The sequence below is a fragment of the Pempheris klunzingeri genome, chromosome 23 (genome assembly GCF_042242105.1).
Source record: "Pempheris klunzingeri isolate RE-2024b chromosome 23, fPemKlu1.hap1, whole genome shotgun sequence".
Lineage (NCBI taxonomy): Eukaryota > Metazoa > Chordata > Actinopteri > Acropomatiformes > Pempheridae > Pempheris > Pempheris klunzingeri.
Window position 1 is genome coordinate 10,675,660 of NC_092034.1, and position 18,782 is coordinate 10,694,441.

An 18,782-nucleotide genomic window follows, 5' to 3' on the forward strand; every position below is an offset into this window, starting at 1 on the left:
TCACGCTTCTATGCTGTTATCTTTGGCAGTACATTGGGAACTTATTGGAGTAGCCACCCCTTAACAACTGCAGCCCAAAATAGACTGTGGACTTTCACGGTCGGCCCGTTTTGAAGAGGTGTCAAACACACTGTGCCAGGAGCGATAGCTGTTATGTGTGTGTGTGTGTGTGTGTGTGTGTGTGTGTGTGTGTGTGTGTGTGTGCGCGTGTGTGTGTGTGTGGGGGGGGGAGGTGAGAGGATGGGGCGCATGGTGTACCATTCTCCACATTTTGTGTAGGGACAGCTAGGACAGTGGCAGGGAATGGAGCAAAAGGCCAGCCAGGGGACAGCTAGCAGAACAGAGCACAAGCACATGCACAGATAGAAACATGGGCTTCTTCGCATTCATACACACACTTATGATACACAATACTTGTACAGGGTGTAAATGGTAAGACCTTCACTGATTTGACAACGTTTCCAGTCCCAACTGTACTGTATAACCAAACTCTGTTTACTCATTTGCTACTGTTGGTCACATGGAACTGCAACCTTTCTGTCTGTGCTGCAAATCATTTCAAAAGTTGACTTACTTGAACTAATGAAAGCCGGTTCAGACTTTCAGAGAGCGTGTTGTTTGACGGGGACTTTCAAAAAGCGGGGCCTCTGCGTGACAGCTGCATGCAGCTGTTACACGTGTTACTCAGGACAGCCATGATAATCTGCTACCTGCTTTTTCATTAACCACATGCATGCTGATTTGTTAAGTGAGTGTGTGTAAGACAGGAAGGGAAAATGCAAGAAAATAAAGAGTACACTCGCAGGCTTTAAATCTGGCCAGTTAACATTAATTAACATGTTCTTTAATCTTCAACTTTTGATTGGATGCTTCTTTGCCCTGTGTTAGAGGCCAATCAGGAGGGTGCAGGAAGTACAGCTGCAGCCCTAGCTTTCTGATCCTTGCCGAGCGGCAAACTTTCCCCTGTCAGATTAAGTAGGATTAGCTGGGTCCTGCCGTATGATGAACTGAGCACTTCATATGGTGACTTGAAACTTTCCAAAGATGGAAAAAAAAAAACCTGGTCAGGGAAATGTATTGCTTGCTTTGAACCCCCAGTTTTCCCTGGTTGATTAAAAGCCATTCCATATCCTCAGCATAATACAATAGCTACTGGCTTGTTGAGAGTGAGAAAACATGACCTGCTTACTGCAATGTACAGTATTCATGTGGATGCAAACATGTGCACTGCTGTGCAGGAGCATGTGCCCGTGTTGGCACACAAATACAAGCTCTTTCCCACATTGGAAGTCACACACGGCTTCTTGCTCACAGCTAGTTCCCTCATCAGGGTCCTCAGTGGGTGCTAAGTTCCATTGTGTTTTATAATGACACACACACACACACACACACACACACACACACACACACACACACACACACACACACACACACACACACACACACACACACACACACACACACACACACAAGCACATGCATACTCTCTCATTGGTATTTTTATCCATCCCCAGAGCCACTCAGTGGCTGCAAGCCATATCACTCTCAGACGACAGAGGAGCCATGGTCACACCAGCTAGTACTTAAAGCCCCCCTTCCAGTGTGTGTGTGTGTGTGTGTATGTGTGTGTGTGTGTGTGTGTGTGTGTGTGTGTGTGTGTGTGTGTGTGTGTTGGGGTGGTCCACAGAGGTAGAATGTGTGGTGATATAAAGAGACTCTGAAAAAGGTGGCGGTGGTGGGGAGGAGGTCAAACGTGGAAAGAATTTAGTCTGTTATCAACTGTTGCCTGCAAGACAACTGAGGAGGCACACACACAAACACACACAAAACACACAACAGACAGCCTGAGAACGTGACTACATGACAAGGCCATAGGCACACACACACGCACTGTCTTCTCAGACAGGGTTTTTCCTCCTGAGGCGAGGCTAAAGCATCCAATCTCAGTCTTTCTTGTCTATCTCTGGCACTGATAAAGGCTTATAATGAACTGGGGACTGGAACTCAGTCCCAAGACCGATGGCTTTATGGCCCTGGCCAGATCATCACCCTCTGTGGACTTCGTTTGTCACCGGGTGAGAACAGAAAGAGAGAGGAGATGGAAAGAGAGGGATAGGAGGAGACAAAGAGTAAGAAAAAGGGGAGAGAGAGGGGGAAGCAAAGATTAAAGTTTTACACTGCAACCTTTGAGAAGGGTTTTGCAATATAGCCACTGTGTCCAGAGTTTACTACCAGAGTGTTCTTTCAGATGTGTGCCGCATTACTGACTCTGGACACAAATAAATGCTCAAAGTTTTGATAAGGGAGCCTACCGTCACGGCCAGGATCCAAACAAGGGGACAAAGGTCCTCCTGGGCTTATCGTTCTTCACTTTATCTCCCCTTTTGTACTTCAGAGCAATGCAAAAGCATGTTTGTAAACTGGTAACAGTTGTACATTTTGTTTGGCTTGCATTCAAGGGTGTGATAGCATGTTGTGTTTGCTAGGGTTTATTAGTATTCCTGCTCACTTTTGACCCCTAGGAGAGCATATCATGAAATACTATGGACGCAAAGATGTTCCTTGGCACCATAACGCTGAGAAACAGCAACTTGCCATGTTGTAAGTGATCACGTGCAATGAAGAAAAAATACAGGTGACAGTAATGAATACAAAAATATATAGATGTTGTGACAAAAAACAAATGTAAGCTTTACCTACCTCAAATAGATTGGATGCTTCATTGCCGTACTGAGCGGAAATGATCTCTGATTGGTCACTGTACCATTTGAGGCCACCCAGGAAGCTGTCTGCATCTAAGTCACTGACATCCAGCTCTGAGAGATCAAGCTCAGGGAGATCTGGGCAGAGGGGCTGGTCTTCACCAACCAAGGCAGCACACTGGAGAAAAAGAGAACAACAAGGATGGTCAGGAAAAAGAAAATCACATCTCTTTCATATGCAAATCAGAGACTGAATTCTTTGTGCCAAGTTTGAAAACAATGGGGGAATCAAAATCTGGACAGGAGTCAAAAGTCTTCATAAAACCCTCTGTTTAGTCCTGAACAAAGGAAATTCATACATTTGTTTATCAAATGATTACGTAGTTCGAGCTCAGTCAGCTGGTTTTGCACCACAACAACATGCAAACCTGCAACCTGTTTCCACTCTGCTTCTATCCGACCTGCAGTGCACCGTGTCCTCCCACCATCGCTCCCTGAGCACCGCGGTTGGCGGTGGCCTCCGTGCTGCCAAAGGCTGCCTGTTGACATTTTGTTATGCACCAGCCACTTTTATGTAATCTAGCCAATGTGTACTGTATGGGGCAGCTGTTCCTGCTTCCTCCACACACAAATCAGCTGCTCTGTACTGGCTGCAAGAGGGGCTCTGGACTGGAAATCAACAGGGTGATGTGAAAAGGTGTTTTAGCAGACGAAGAGGGCAACAAGTTTACAAGACTTGGCTGATTTTGCAGGATCATTTTAAATGATAGATATTTACCCCATGTAGAGTCCATACCCCTTGATGTTGCACGGTATTAATTGTTTTTGCCCAGCAAAATTATACTCATGATTATGGATAATGTATTCATTTCAGTATGAAACCCCACAGGCAGGAAACCAACAGCTAAAATGATCAGCAGTCAGGCAGATCTTTCTCTGCGCTCCATGCAAGGTGGACAAACTTTGAGCTCGACAGTCAGTGTTCATTAAAAGCCACAAACACACCAGAGTGGAGGCGTGTTTACACTCTGTGACTGTGCACATGCAAATCCGAGCCTGAGAGCACAGCTTTATGTCTACTGGCTAACAGGCTACACGCTCCTAATTTTGTTGACAACGCGTCAGCCGATGTAAGAGCGCTACGGGATGGCCTTAAGACAGATATATGATATATATCCCCGGGCGAAGCCGGGAGACGTTTGGCTCGCATAGTGCAGAGGGATGAGAGTCGGGTTCGGCTCAGGGCAAAGCTCAGAGACGGATGCTGTGCCAAGTAGGAAAAACCGCCCAGACACCGGTGTCACAGTTCATCTGTCGTCGGATTCGCACCAACACGAATACACGATGACTTCGACTGTGATGAGACAAATCCGTTATGTTGCGGCCGCAACAGCGACGAGGACAGACTCGCTGCGTCTTAGGCTTCCCTCTGTGATGATCCAGTGTGACAAGGCACGAAATGAAAAAAAAAACGGTGGCAAATATGTTAGGACATTCAGAGGCTGGACGTCCTAAGTCCAATTATCTTATGGACTTCTTGGTGAACTAATGAAATAGCGCCGCCAGACAGACAATCAGGACGCACCACAGCGCTCCACTGAATTACGCACGCACCGCACATAAAAGCACCTGCTAGGGGAAGATTATTAGAGGAAGGACTGTGGTCCTTGATGACAGTTCTCTCTTTCAAAGAGTACGCTTTCATCGCATATTATTGCGTCTACGTGCATATTTCGTAAAATGAGCAAGAAAACGCGTGCATCTCTTGGATTGACACAGGCAGACAACTAAACACTATCGCAGTCTAAACGGCGAAAAGTCTCTCTTCTGAGGCTTACCTGGCTAAAGTGACGGAGCATGTGTATGCAGCGGCGACTAAAGTGCAAAGGTGCGCATGTGAATGAAAATCAATCCATAAAATCGGTCGGAAATAGCAGATCCTTACTTTTTCCCCCCATATTCTCATCACGCAGCCTGGTTGAGCACAAATATGCAGCCAGACTGCGGTCACATCATGTAGGTGCTGTGAAAACCTTCCTGAAGCATCACTGAGCTCCTGCATGCAGACAAGTATCTAAGTATAGCCAGGTAGACCTAAATGTCCATAACAAGCTAGACGGACTCGGAAAATGAGGGAAAAGGGGACGAATAAGTATCCCTTTGATGTGCCTTAGTGTCTGTGTGCACTTTAATCGTGACGGAGAGGAAAAGGTAAACTAGATTAAAAAGACAACGGGAGCGAATTAGAGCCAATTACATGGAGGGTGGAATTACATTCGCACTAACGTAAAATGATCACGTCTGGCCGGATGCAATGTTGCTCTCCAGCCTTGTGCAACGCTCCTCCAGCCGGGATGTTGGCATACAGACGTGCCCGGTACGGTTAGTATTATGATGCTCCTGCGCAATGCCAGATAGCGGTCCCTCTGTGTGGACAACCTTTGCTCCGGAATATAACATGCGCTATCCCGCCACAGCACATCAAAGGGATTGTTATCGTCGCTGGATTTCATGCGTCAGCGCAATACCTGACTTTGAGACATTTCAGTCATTTCTGCATGAAAACCCTCTCGGCACCGGAGCGCGTACAGTCCGCGGCTGGAGAGATATCCGCCAGCTTGCAAGCACTCACTCCGACTGAGCAGAGATCCTATGAGGAGAGCAATGGTCCCGAGCCTGTGCACGCATTACAACAACTACAGCTTTAACTGAGGTAAAAAGGGAGATTCCGCACTTTCCCTCCACTTGTCACACATCCCCGTGTTGTATATTCCCCGCATCCTCAACTGTGTCCAGACGCGCACTACACCGGCAGCACCAGCAGCAGAGGGGAAGAGAGCGTAGACTTATGTGGAAATCACTGTCTCGGATAGCCAGTGTTGTCCATCCAGGCAAAAAGAAAGTCCAGAGGGCTAGAGAGATGAAAAAGAAGTCGGATTTTTAGATGCGCTCACCTCTAATTCTCTCCACACCGAGTCCTGGTTACACCTGTCCCACGCCATCCAGCCACTGAATGACGGCCCGGAAAAGAAAAAAAAAAAGAAAAAAGAAAAAAAGAAAGAAATCAAGTAAAAAAGAAATCCACACACGCTTCCCACTCGCTCTCACACAGGCAACTGCTGCCCCTCGCCGAGAATGAACCGAGGGCACCTGTCTTACAACTGCTTTCCATCACATGACAAAGCTATTAAAAGTAGGCAGGGGAGTGACTCCGCGTCCACACTACTCACCAGTGACGCGCGGTGAGCAGGCGGAGTCTGGCTGCGCACATAGTAAAATCCTCTCCGTGCACTGCAAAAAATGTCCATCTTAACACCACATCACGATCTATTTATCTAGATACTCACGGTAAATACTTGAAAATACACAAATATTCCAAAAAAAAAAAAACAAGCGACAAATTGTTCAATAAATAAATAGAGTGACCTTAAAATTGATATTAGTGTGAAGTCAAATGCGCACAAATCTCTTGGCTAAATCCGTGTGAATTTTGTATTGTAGGTTTTAATCACTGAACTAGGAAACTGTCAAGAATATTTATGGACATTCAGGATCAATGCTCTTTTTTGGCGAACGCCCTCTGATAATTTGTCACAGAATTACTGCCCATCATCAGTCATCCCCCATGCCTTCCTCGCTTTTGATCTACTGGGAGCAGATGGGACTTTATGGCACCTTAGACTTGAGCAAACCTGATCTTTTTTACCCCCGACCCAACCAAAACAAAGTGTTAGTAAACTTTGCATGGCTGTCCTATACGAGAATGCGCATCGAAATCCCCGCACGCACAAACAGACCACATATTGCAGGAAAAAAAAAAACCTGGAGGTAAAACATCTCTTTAAATAAAAAGTGAGGGGATTGCAGTGGATTTAAATCACCCTTAAAGTTTGAGTTGTGTAATTACAGGTCTTCCTGAGCACTAATGATAGAAAATATGTATGTTTAATTAAATTATCGGCCATTTACATGATAATTAGTTTCCATTGTTTGCTCCTTTCCTGCAATAACTCCAGAGGAGACTGTAACCTAAAATGTTTGTCGTGTAGAATATCAAAGACGGTAATTCAGTCTTTTGGAAAGTATTCTTTGTCCATTCACAGGCAATAAAAAGGACAGGTGGCAGTATCAACCATGTATACAGTGTCAACAGGACGTGTATAGGCAACACTAACCTCCGTTAAATAAAAACAGAAGCTTTGTGGACATTTCAAACAATGTGGTTTTTCTGTTGGGCGGACTGACGGGCTCACTGCAGGAGGAATGTTATTGTCTTCCTCCGATCACACATTTAACACAAACATCAGTCTATATGGAAATCATCACGAGCCTCATAGGGATTTTCTGTATGAATCATGCTGATCTAAACCTACACTGCTGCAGAGATATTTAAAAAATAGTATATGCAAAAAGGATACAGGAGAGTTATTTGTCTGTTTCGACATTGTTTTCAGGAAAAACCCAAGTTAGCTTCTGACAATACATTTCTGTCAAAAGAGACTTCCCAATCCAATTTTTATTCGTGTAAGCCTATTAAGTCCACCTGAGCATGCAAGGAGCAATTGTCTCCCTAAATTAGTGAACCACATACAGTAAGTCTCATTAAACACAAAATTGCACAGAAACCAGTAAAAAGGTTCTGGGACTGGAGACGTAAATTGTACAGATTGTGTGCGAGCATGCCAGTGTTTGTCCAGTGTGTGCACTAAGACGTTATATGTGCGTCTGTTATGCTTATGGGTATCCGAGGGCATTTGTACCACTAAATCTATACATCTGCCTCTCCGTGCATGCCCAGAGAAGCTACCCAGAAGCCACGGCGAAACCCGATCGGAGCAGGTGGCGTGTGCAGTGACCTCACAGAGCCCAGATGGACCAGTACCACTGAGAGCGAAATATAGGGGCAACATGGGAGTGACATGGAGCTCGATGGTTGCTGGCTTTGTGATTGCGGCAGAAATAAAAAACACTCAGACAAGAGGGATTTAAGTGATGAGAGAGTGCAGTTAAACTAACCTCTCAGCCTCTGCATGGGGTTTATGTGTCCAACAGATGTAGCTAACTGCAGGTACAGTAGCTGCTGCTCTGATAGGGTCTTCACAAGTTGAGTAATAGCGCCATAATGAACACAGACTTGCCAAAAACAGAAAAAGAAAAAAAAAATCTTGGCAGGAGATATATGCTGGTAAATGATATTTCTCCCTCTCCTGAAGCGGCATGTGAGTCACAGTCAAAAGGCTTATCTGATTGTACTCTTCATGCCAATTAAGACAACGGAAGCTAAATATAGATATAATGTTATGATTTCCTTTCTTGAATGGCCTTTGATTCTTTTTTCTGCCAGCACCCTCTTGCTAGAGGCTGGATATTTATGTATGCGCTGGTAGAGATTTGTAGATATAAGAATCATTTCTACAGCAAAAAAAGGGGGTTTTACAGCTCCGCTCAAACACAGGTACTCTTTGAAATGCCACAGCTTTTGTTTCAGTTGTAGAGAGCTGCTAATGAACAGATAAGTATAGGGAGATTGTCACAGACTGGTGCCGAATGAGAAATAGATAATGTTTAGTAGCTTGCATCAGAGGTGGTATTTGGGCCACAGCACTGCCAACGACGGGACCAGCATCACTGCGTGTTCGATCATTTTGCTCCAAAGAATGGCCTTGGGTCTTGCTTTCACACTGCCCTCGCATTTTGCAGCTCTTATAGATATCACGTCTCAAGGGGGCTGAATCTATAGGATGGAGTGTGAAGAGTTGTTCACACCCATTGATGCGTACCGTGTTCTTGAGGCTCTGCATATTGCGAATTGCAGAGTATAACCTTGCAGGCAAATATACTTCAAAAGGAACCCCTGAAATCCAAATTAATCAAAAGTGACTTGGTTAATTGTTAAATGACTCACAACTCAGAAATAATGCAATGTGCCAACTTTTCTGTATGCACATGGAATATACCCAGCTCCTCGGTGTGGACAAACTACAATTAGACTTACTTGAATCGGGGTTGTGCTGCTGGCAGTTCTCAGAAAGCAAAGGGTCTTAATGATTAAACAATTTCTCCGAAGAGTCAGCTGACAAGTGGAGCTCTCAAAGCCAAAACGGGGCTAATCCACAGATAATTATCTGTGTTTGAATATTCAACGTGGCCTGACTAATGGTACAGAGTCTCAGATTTGCATTTCTGGTCTCAGACTGAAACCGATATTAACATTTCTGTCCAAGAGCTGAATGTGTATTGATCCTGTGGTGGAAATTATGGTTACATGTTCAATTCTAATACAGTGTGATTTTTTATTTTTTTTTAAAGTGTCGGTTTTGACAGTCTATCTATACTCAAGTGGCTGTGTCTTGGTTTTCCTTTTTTCCATAAATTGTGTCACAGGCCCTCTGAGAGTGTGCTGCTGCACAGTGTGGGGGGATGATTCATATCACTTTGTTGCATGTCATTGCTCCCAACAGAATCTATCCTAGCATCTGGCCATTTTAATACATGGTGGCTGGATTCATAGGAATTAATTGAGGGCAGGGGTAAAACAGAGTGCTACATATATTCATTTCTTGTTGGGGACGGTTAAAAGACAGCTTATGCTTTGTTCTCCTGCTTGTCATTTGATGGGCTTTCAGATCTTTGAGTCGTGGGATGGGGTGGGGTGGGGGGGGGGTCCCCTTGACAAGTCATATTGTTTTCTCCTTATTAGGGGATAGTGGAGGAAGCGGTCACATTTCACAATAGCCAAACGCTCTACAATAACATAGGATGTAAGGCCATGCAAAACTGGGTACAGGAAATGTAAGCGGATACACAGTGCCAATATAAGGTTCTAATGTGGTGTTGAATGATCACGCAGGACTGCTTTAGAAGAACCCAGTAATAAACTAATATGTCATAATAAAACTGTTTCTCCTATTTGAAATATTCAACATCACATTCTTTACTCGTTTCTATCCCTTACTTTTCAGAAGCACAGAAGGATCCATCTCAGTCCATACATTTATTTGGCCTCCATAGGCTCCTAACTCATGCATTATAGGCCACAAGATAAACAGTGTGACGCCACAAATTATGCCAGCGCTCGCCCTTTGACATACAGTAAGCTAGAGCATTCTTCCCCTGCGAAGATTTTACATCGCCTCTCTTTGTAGTGCCCTTCAGAGAGCCCGTCGCCTTGCCGCCCTGCATGCAAGCGTGTAATCCTTTCCATCAATGAACTCCACTGTGTCATTTAGCCACTCTCAGGATGGCGGCTACTTTCCCCGCAGAGAGTCCAGCCTACATTATTAAGGCAAATGGCATGAAGAGGCTAGGGCCAGTTAGCCATGGCTGAGCCTTGGAACTGAAAATAGCATCAGTCCCATGCAGGGGCAGGTAAACACAAAAAGGAGCCTGGGGCGCAACACAGGACGGTTCCACCCTCCCCTCCCCTACTCCAGCTCTGTTTTGGAGCAGGCGGAGAAAAGCGGCAGCCTTGCCCCCCCTGCCACAGATGAATAATATCACGGTCACATGGTGATGCGAGTCGGAGTCTCCCGTCGGAGCTGTGTGTTGTAAGGCTGTTATTGGGCTTGTTTAAAATCACCAGCAAGTCATGCAAGATGCATGTGGAAAGTGGTGGCAGAAAGAGGGTGAGCTGTGAGCACAGGCCTGGTGTGTGATGCGTCTTGCTGGAGAACTGTGCTAAACTAGCGCTCTGGGCAGGGACTTGTGAGGCACTTTGTGTTTTGCTTGGGTATTGCACTCACAAGGAATATTAAAATTTATGGACCATGAGGGTTTGGGTTGCAAACACACATACATAAATACGACTTGAACATTCCCTGTACGTAAAATGCTACAAACCCAAACTTAGAAATTGCTGTAAAACTCCAACAGATGCCACATGCCTGGCAATGTAACTAGAGGAGATGGGATGCACTTCTATGGCGGTGATGCAGTTAAATATTTTTCTACTGAAAGGAAGCAGGAAAATAGTTCTACTTGTCTTGCCGAATATTCTGTAAGGCACTTTTTAAACTTACGGAGCCAAAAGCCATGGCCCGTAAAAGTAATCATGTGTGCAGCAGTGTCATCTAGGTAATATACAGGCATTAAAGAAATTACCTTTACTACTACTACTACTACTACTATTACTTTTCTGACATGCTTATGCTTACTACATCTTGTTGGGATTATGAACAACAACTTTGAAGACATATAACAAGATGCATGTTTTGACTAGAAAACTAACCAGCAGTAGAAGTCAAAATGAACTCTGGAATGTGAAAAATACATTAATTAGATCTCATCACTGGCTACAGGCGAATTTTGGTGCATCTTTCTGCACACTGCAAAGACCTCCTGTGAGTCACGAGGAGGGCCCACAGCACAACAGATGTTGCTTGATTTCTAAAATAATAGAGAGGCAGGGCTGAATACCTTGACAGCGCAGTCCTTATGTACTCTTAGCACTGGAAGAGCGCCAGGGAAGAATTAGGTCAGCTGAAGTGCATTGTGCCTTGTGGAACTCCACGTTAAAACAGCATCAGGGAAGGGAGGAGGGGTGGAGGGGGGGGGGGTGACACACAGGTAGAAATTTCTGGAGCAGCACAACCAGTTTTTTTTTCTTTTACTCTTGTATCATGGAAACGTGAGCAGAAACGTTACACCCCTGAGTCCAGACTGCAGTCTAATTATTTTGAGCAATGAAAAGAGAAGGAAAAGGGGAATGAGAGAGAGAAAAAATGCATGCGAATTGCAATTCTTTCATACAGCCTGCATACGGGGTGTATAACCACAAGCCTGAAAAAATCCTTACGGCACAATAAAACTGATTGTATCATCACCTTTTTTCCCCTTACAGGGTGCATTTCTACTACTCTTCACATCACCTCCTAAAAGGAACATGTACTGCTGGAGTACACAGTGATGGGAAAAAAAAGGAAAGCAGAGCAGGGATGTGAGGAAAGAGAAGGCACAGTCAATACCCATTTTTGCCAAGGCATCCTAGTGAACAAGAGCAAAGAGACAAAAGGAACAGATGGATGGAGATGGAGCTAATGGTGAGAGAGAGTGTGACAGGGAGCAACAAAAGCAAGAGGGAGTGAGCCGCTGTGAATGATAGAAAGATTTGGACAAAGACGGGGAATGAATTAGAGGCAGATATGGAAGGAGGGGACGGAAGATGGAAGCTAAGTACGAGGAGGAGTGATTGGGGACAGGAAGTGTGTACTGAAACAAAGGGTCAGGCCGATGGGAGGCTAGAAACCACCTTGCCAGGCTCCGGAGCCGTTCACCTATTGCATCACTCGTGAAGATAAACCACCTCACCGTCCCCATCGCTGGGGCTGACCCCTGTCCCCGCTGGCCTCCCAGCGCCGCATCTACCATGTCCACTATCTCAGTGTTAATCTAATGGTTACCACCTTCCCCTCCCCCGCATACTCTGGTCACGGTCTGAGATCTGCCTGCTTACGATGGGTATCTGGCTCACATGTGCTGCGTATTCATTTACAGGAAGGTCTAGATTTTCACACACACACACACACACACAGATTCTTCCACTGCTAGCATGACCTCATTGCCCCGTCATGACTATCACGTTTGGGAAGTAAAATTGTGTTGCAAATGCACTCTCTGCCTTGTTAGCAATTTTAAATGGGAAGAAATAATGAGATACGGATGTGAAGATGACAGAAAGTAATTGGTTTTGATTTGTGTAAAATCGGAATTTTAACTGGACATGATATTCAAATGACTTGGCAGCCGTCCATCAACGTGAAAGTGTGCGTAAGCATATTGTAGATTATGCTGAGCAATAATGTCGAAGCTTTTCCTCGCCAGTAGGCAATGTCAGTGTTTTTGGCAACTGAAGCTTTTTTTGTTGTTTTTTTTTCAGTCAAATGTTGTTATGCCTCAAGCCATTTCCACTTTCCGGAAACAAAATGATTTCCATCCCTTATTCTTATGATATCTGATCATCAATGGTGGAAATCAAGCGCGAGCTTAACTGTCAGGCATTCGGTCAACCCTTGCCCTGGCTGTCCTGTCCCTTCAGCCTTCTCCAACATAATCCCTTGTTGTGTGTTCTGTGGTGCTCCATGTCCACCGGGACTGTCATCACTGCCACAATAAACAGGATTAATCAGCGCTGGCATTGGGCACTTTGGTCCAGATGACGCATGTAATTAAGAAGTAATTGGCATGTCATCTGTACATGAGGAAATATGACTTGCACGAGGCAGCTGTACTCGTCGTGCCGCCCCGCAACAAGCGGCGCTTGAACAACTGTGTCTTCTTTTTTCAGGCTTTATTCAGAGAGATAACTTCCTTTGGACTGCTGACACTTCCTTAACGTCTTTATTCACCCGACAAACTCCCTCACATTGTAATTCACTCGCTTATTCATTTATTTACATGCTAACACACTTAAACACTAATTTGCTAACTTATTCATTTATTTACATGCTAACCCACTTACTGCCGTTTGCATTCAGCAACTTATTCATTTATCCACATCCAGGATGACACAGTTACTTTCTTGAGTATTCATTTATGCACGTAGGAAGTCACTTACGTCCTCGCTTCCTTAATGAAGAGGCCACTCTCTTTTCACTTCACACAAAAGAATGGGTTTATGCAGCTCAATATATACTGTAGCTGCACACAATGGGAGATGGCCAAGATGCCCTTTCATGTTTAGGGTCATGCTGGCTGCAACAATAGGTCTGAACTGCCCTTATCTCTCCTTGTAAACGTGAGGCTCCGGGATAAGTCAGAGCCCGATTTCATGGCTCATGAGGGAGACGTTAGGATGTACATGAGTGGGGGGAGAGTTTTCTTATTTGCCCTTGCACCTTGTATTTCCTCGATTGTTAGGAAAGTCAGTAATAAAAAGGAAATTCACCACCAAGCTTTAGTATGATGCTCTATCTTAACACGTGGCATAGACGCATACCTATTTGTTATTATTTCATAGTTACTTAGAGTATTCACAGCCATTTGTCAGCGTAAAGGCAATTTAGAATTACATTAACTTAAGGAGCAACATTAGGTATGGCAAACTTGCACCGCCTCCTCTCTATAAATTCAGTTAACTCGGGAATATTAAAGATGTGCCAAAGAAAATGATTACTATGGCTCATACATATTTCTGAGAGGCTCTCAGAATAAAGAAAGCCCAGCATCACTGAAACAAAGTTTGTGCTGAAGCAGAGTATGGAGCTGGTTCCAGTAGGGGTGAGCATGGCAGGGTGTGAGGTCAGTGATGCACTTGGCTGGTAACCTTAGATAGCTGCTGGCTAATTTGCAGTATGCCCCCAATCGCAACAGAAAGCCTAGAGCCACGCTGAGGGGAGAGAGGGTGGCCATAACGGCAAAGCAAATGGCTCATAGAGATATCCCAGTTGTTTTTCATCACATCAATTTCACGCCTGTGCCGCCAGTTTTTCAGAAATGTGACAAGATGGAGAAAGGGAGGAAAAAGAAAAAGTAGGAAAACAGGGATGGAGGAGATAGTGAAGTGGAAGAAAACAACGAGCTCAGAGAAACATGAAGTTGGCATTGTTAATCTCAACGCCTGTTCATAGCTGTCATAGCTGTCTCATGAACAAACAAATGAGAATATCTCACAAGCTAATATCATCACTGACAATATTGCTCTCCCACTTCTGTTTTTACTGATGCAACACAGAAGTTCTTCCAGCAATGCAGTTTACTCTCTGGTATGTTTGCGGATAGTTAAAAGAAGTCATTTGTTCTTCGTGCAATAAGGCTTTGAAATGAGCAAATATGACCTTACTTATCCGTTTAGTGCAGCTTAGTCATCACCGATGAATTCCGTTCTACAGTATACACATAATTAATGACAATGCACAACAAAGTGCAAAACCTGTGTTTTTCCAGATAAAGACTTTTCCCCCCACTGTTTCACTGCACTTTTCTCACTTTTAATCAGTCTAATCAGTCAAGTCATACAACTACAGCTGCTTGTACCCCTGTTGTTTTATTGCCCAAGGTGTATGTCATACCTCTGAGGAAAAGTACCAAATCCAAAAAACGGATCTTCCACTAAATTCCAAAAGGTGTTGCAGTTCTCTCATCTGTTTGTACAAGCTGGGACAGTGCACATTTAACCTGACAATTGCTTTTTAGAGCAGTTTGCATAATTCCCGTCTTTCATCTGTTAGAATTTGAGACGGGCTGCGTGTTATGCGGCATTATGACTCAACAGTAAGGCATCAACTGATACAGCAGCACAGATCTCTCCAACTCAGGGTTGTATAATTATAAAAGCAAACACACTACTGCAGGCTAAAAAGTACAGATAGTACATATTTTGTCTGACTACAGGATATATTTGGTTTATATGTATAGACTTGTACAAAGGATATAAACAGCAGGAAGTCCAGGCCTGATGAAAAAGCTGTGATTTCACTGAGCGCCTGATGAAGCTCTTGCTTGGGAAGGGAATAGTCAACAAGACTCCAACTCATTGGACAATCTACCATCCAATATAATTAATGATAGTGCATTTTTAATTACCCCTGTGTGGCGGTAGGCACTACAGCTTTTGTTTATTGAGCCCCACTGATACCCATATTAACAAAGTTAGGTTAATGATAGAGGTATTTTACTTAATAGCATTTTTATTACTCCTGCTAAGAATGAAGCAATTAATTAACAATTGGTGAATTAAGTTCCTCTCCTGTAATGGCCTACCAACACAGGACATCATTACCAATATTCAAAATAATTCATAAAGCGGGGAGTCAGGTGGCAGGACAGCAGTGGGAAAAATGAATATTCCCCAGCACTCGTTTGATTTTTCATTTCAGAATGGAATAAATTATGAATATGGTCTGTCAGCAGACATGTTGGTGGTACTGCATGCAGAGTGAGCCGCAGGATCAAAGATGCAGTGTGTTAAGTCACAGATTTGACATAGGTGTCTGGCAAGAAAAGAGGACGTTTCAGTGCGCAATATGAGCAGGCGAGTATTATTTGAATAGATAAAGTGGTGAATTAAAGACACACAGATAAATGAGAGGACAACCAAAAGAGAAGGAGAGATGGGAAAGTGAGGGAGAAGACTGAACGTTCAAGAAATGACATCGAATAATGGACCTCAAAGACATATATGAAAGCGCATAATCTTTTAAGCTTGCATTTGAAGGTAATCTTCCATTAAAGAATACTAGCTATTTCTTTGTGGAGGAGAAATGCAAAGACAGCAGAACTGATGGGGACTATTGGTGTGACTTTGAATAGAGGAAAGACTGAAATGGCAAAAGGTGCAATTTCTTAGGCTCCGGACTTCGATGGTAAATTCTTTCATTCCAAAAGAACTACTAAAACAGTGGCTGCTGAGAAATATAATCCCCCACCCCCAACCTCCCATTGCCCAACACACACACACAAACACACACACCCTGAGCCCAAGTACACATGCAACAAAGAGGGAGAGATTAAAGCATTAATTCAGTGAGAGGGAATAGGATCCTGGCATAAATTTAGAGTGAATGTTTGGGGTTATCTTCTCTGCTGACTGCCGATTCTACTCTCTGTACTCCATTGCACTCCACATGCAAATGTAAATCAGGGTCACACCCTGTATCCTGTCACATATCAGGCTGTAAACTCTTGTTTTTCTTTGATAAGCTCTGTATATATGTGTGTGTGTGTGTGTGTGTGTGTGCGTGCATGCTTATGTGTGTTTTTGCAGCAACAACAGGTGCACTCTTGTGTGCAAACGTGGAAAAATACCGAACCGTCTGTGTGCATTGTGCTTTTTCTGTATGTGTGTATATCTGTGTGTGTGGGTGTGTCTGTGAATGTGGGTATTTACATCACAGACAGTGCATTTCAAGCTGCACTGCTTGCCTAAAAAATGTCCCAAACAGAGTGCCTTGTTTGTTTGCTTGTCATTGCTGGGTGGGATGTATTTTACAAGGCACACCAGCTTTCTCCTGGCTTCACACTGGATACCAGCTGGCGGGCACTGGGGCGCCACAACGTATCGTGCCAGTGTCACAAACGAAGGGGAAAGTGTGCCTCATCATATAGAAAAGTAGTCTGGCAGCCTCCAGTCCTCATTAAAAATGCACTAACGCTGAACGCTCCCATTAATCTAAGCATGCTGTATTTAGCGAGGGCAGCCTTGTGTACAGTCTATAAAACACAGCAATTAAAGCAGGTACTTTTGGCTTCATCAAGGCCCACCCGAGCGTAATGGGCCAGAAATGTGAAAAAATTCCTCCAGCAAGCCCTATATGAGAACAGGCAGGATGTAGTCCATAGCACTAAGATAGATATGGAACTGGAAGATGACATGATTTAATCTTGCTCCTGCCTGATAATGGAAAGAAAATCTGTTCATGTTCTATCTACAGTGTTGCAGATAATCATCTCTGAGGTATCAATTTTTATTTCAAGACACCAGTCATCCTAATATAGATTTGAAAATCAGGTATAAGCATATCATGATAGAAACATAACTAAGCTAACATAATACTAATATGTGGAGACAAATGCTACTGTGATAATATGAATGTACAAGTAATTCAACATGCATGACCCCAACATAAAAGGTAGCTAATTAAGGGTGATTGTGTTGGACTATGAAGGTAACATGCTTGTTGATGTGGTACAAGGTGGGGGACATCCAATAACTGCGCCTGTCATGACATCATTATGCCTGCTGTATGAACTTCTTATAGCAGGGGGTTCAAGGAGAAGTGCCAAGATGCAAGCCATTGGCGCATGCTTTCAACTGCAACCCGAGTAGGTTACAACGTCGAGAGAGATCACATGTGCAGACTCTTTAAGACTTTGATGATTGCTCAAAGGGATGGAAAGCATAGCTTGCATCGTCCCATCTCATAGCAACAACTTTTTTTTCTTCTTAGGTCTAAAGCTGGCACATATAAATGCTCCTGGATTTGTGCCATTGCTAGAACCCCTTAACAGGATGCACATATATGATGAAATCATGATTTGTTAGCTCTTTGACTTCATCGGTATAGCTTTTAATAGTGAATGGGATAGTTTTTTGGTCCACACAATTATTTGTTGGGAAAACATCAATAAAGCAGCCAGAGAGGGTAAGGATTGATACTGGCAGAGCATTGTTGTAGCACGTAACAGTGGTCATATCAGAATTACTTATAGCCATTTATTTTTCCATGTGCATGCCAAGCCACAAGGGATAACAGCATTAGCCACATAAATGGATAATGAGGTCAAGCTCATAATGAAAGGATACATTGTCTACAAAGTGGCATCACAGTCCAAAGACGAGAAGGAATAGACGGATCAGGACAACAGATCCTCTAAAACAACGTCAAATCACTCCAGAGACTTCAGTCCATGCTAGAGTGCCTCCCATACAGAATAAACAGGTGTGAGTTACTGTGTCACTGTGTGTTCCTGTGACTCATTTTGCGAGTAAGGGAGGCTCGGTTATGTTAAGCTGTCAACATTTCCATACCCTAATAATAATTACCCTCAATTTACCCTCTGCCCCACAGGCAGCTGGAGTAAACAGGCCAAGGATATAACCACCTCCATGCTAAAATGTGATTTCTCATCAGGTGGTGGCCACATGGTATGGAAGATAAATCATTTTCTATATGTATGAGAACTGCTGTGCTGCCAAGTGTAAGATAAGAACTCAACTCGGTCCACTGTTGTTTACAAGGTTCCATTTTATGGATTTTATTTATAGTGGATCACGACCTTGAATAAGATTAGCGAGTCAATAACATGAATTCACTAAGTTGCATTCACTGATAAGAGCACACTGCAGAATTGTTTCATAATAAATACTTCCCATGGATAATGAGACTAGGACATGATTATGTTTAAAAGTGAAACTGTAAAGTCTAAACACTGTATAATGACTAATAGCAGTGTCATTTTAATGGCTGCTCCTGCTGCTACCATGGACTAATTCAAAAAAGATTAGTTAGTTCCCTTTCTTTCTTGAACAGAAATGCGTGCCATCAAATCTGGGGGCAGTGAGCATGATATTATTATGGAATAATTGACTTGGCCAACTTGCACCAGCGTTATTTAAATTCTAGGGGATACTGTTGATGTTCATAC

The 18,782-nt window shown here is 43.7% G+C and overlaps 2 protein-coding genes across 7 annotated transcripts in view; one reads left to right on the top strand and one right to left on the bottom strand.

Annotated features, from left to right (window-relative positions):
- The window catches only part of ppargc1a (peroxisome proliferator-activated receptor gamma, coactivator 1 alpha), a 37,584-nt gene extending 31,733 nt beyond the window's left edge, over positions 1-5,851 (bottom strand). For all 6 annotated transcript variants that reach the window (XM_070854883.1, XM_070854884.1, XM_070854887.1 and 3 more), the window contains exons 1-2: positions 5,657-5,851; positions 2,701-2,880 (exon numbers count right to left, since the gene is read on the bottom strand). In XM_070854883.1, coding sequence (XP_070710984.1) covers positions 2,701-2,880; positions 5,657-5,704 — 228 coding nt within the window. In that variant the 5' untranslated portion in view covers positions 5,705-5,851. The remainder of the gene's footprint in view (positions 1-2,700; positions 2,881-5,656) is intronic.
- The window catches only part of sec24d (SEC24 homolog D, COPII coat complex component), a 367,406-nt gene that overhangs the window by 323,998 nt on the left and 24,626 nt on the right, over positions 1-18,782 (top strand). The window lies entirely within an intron of this gene.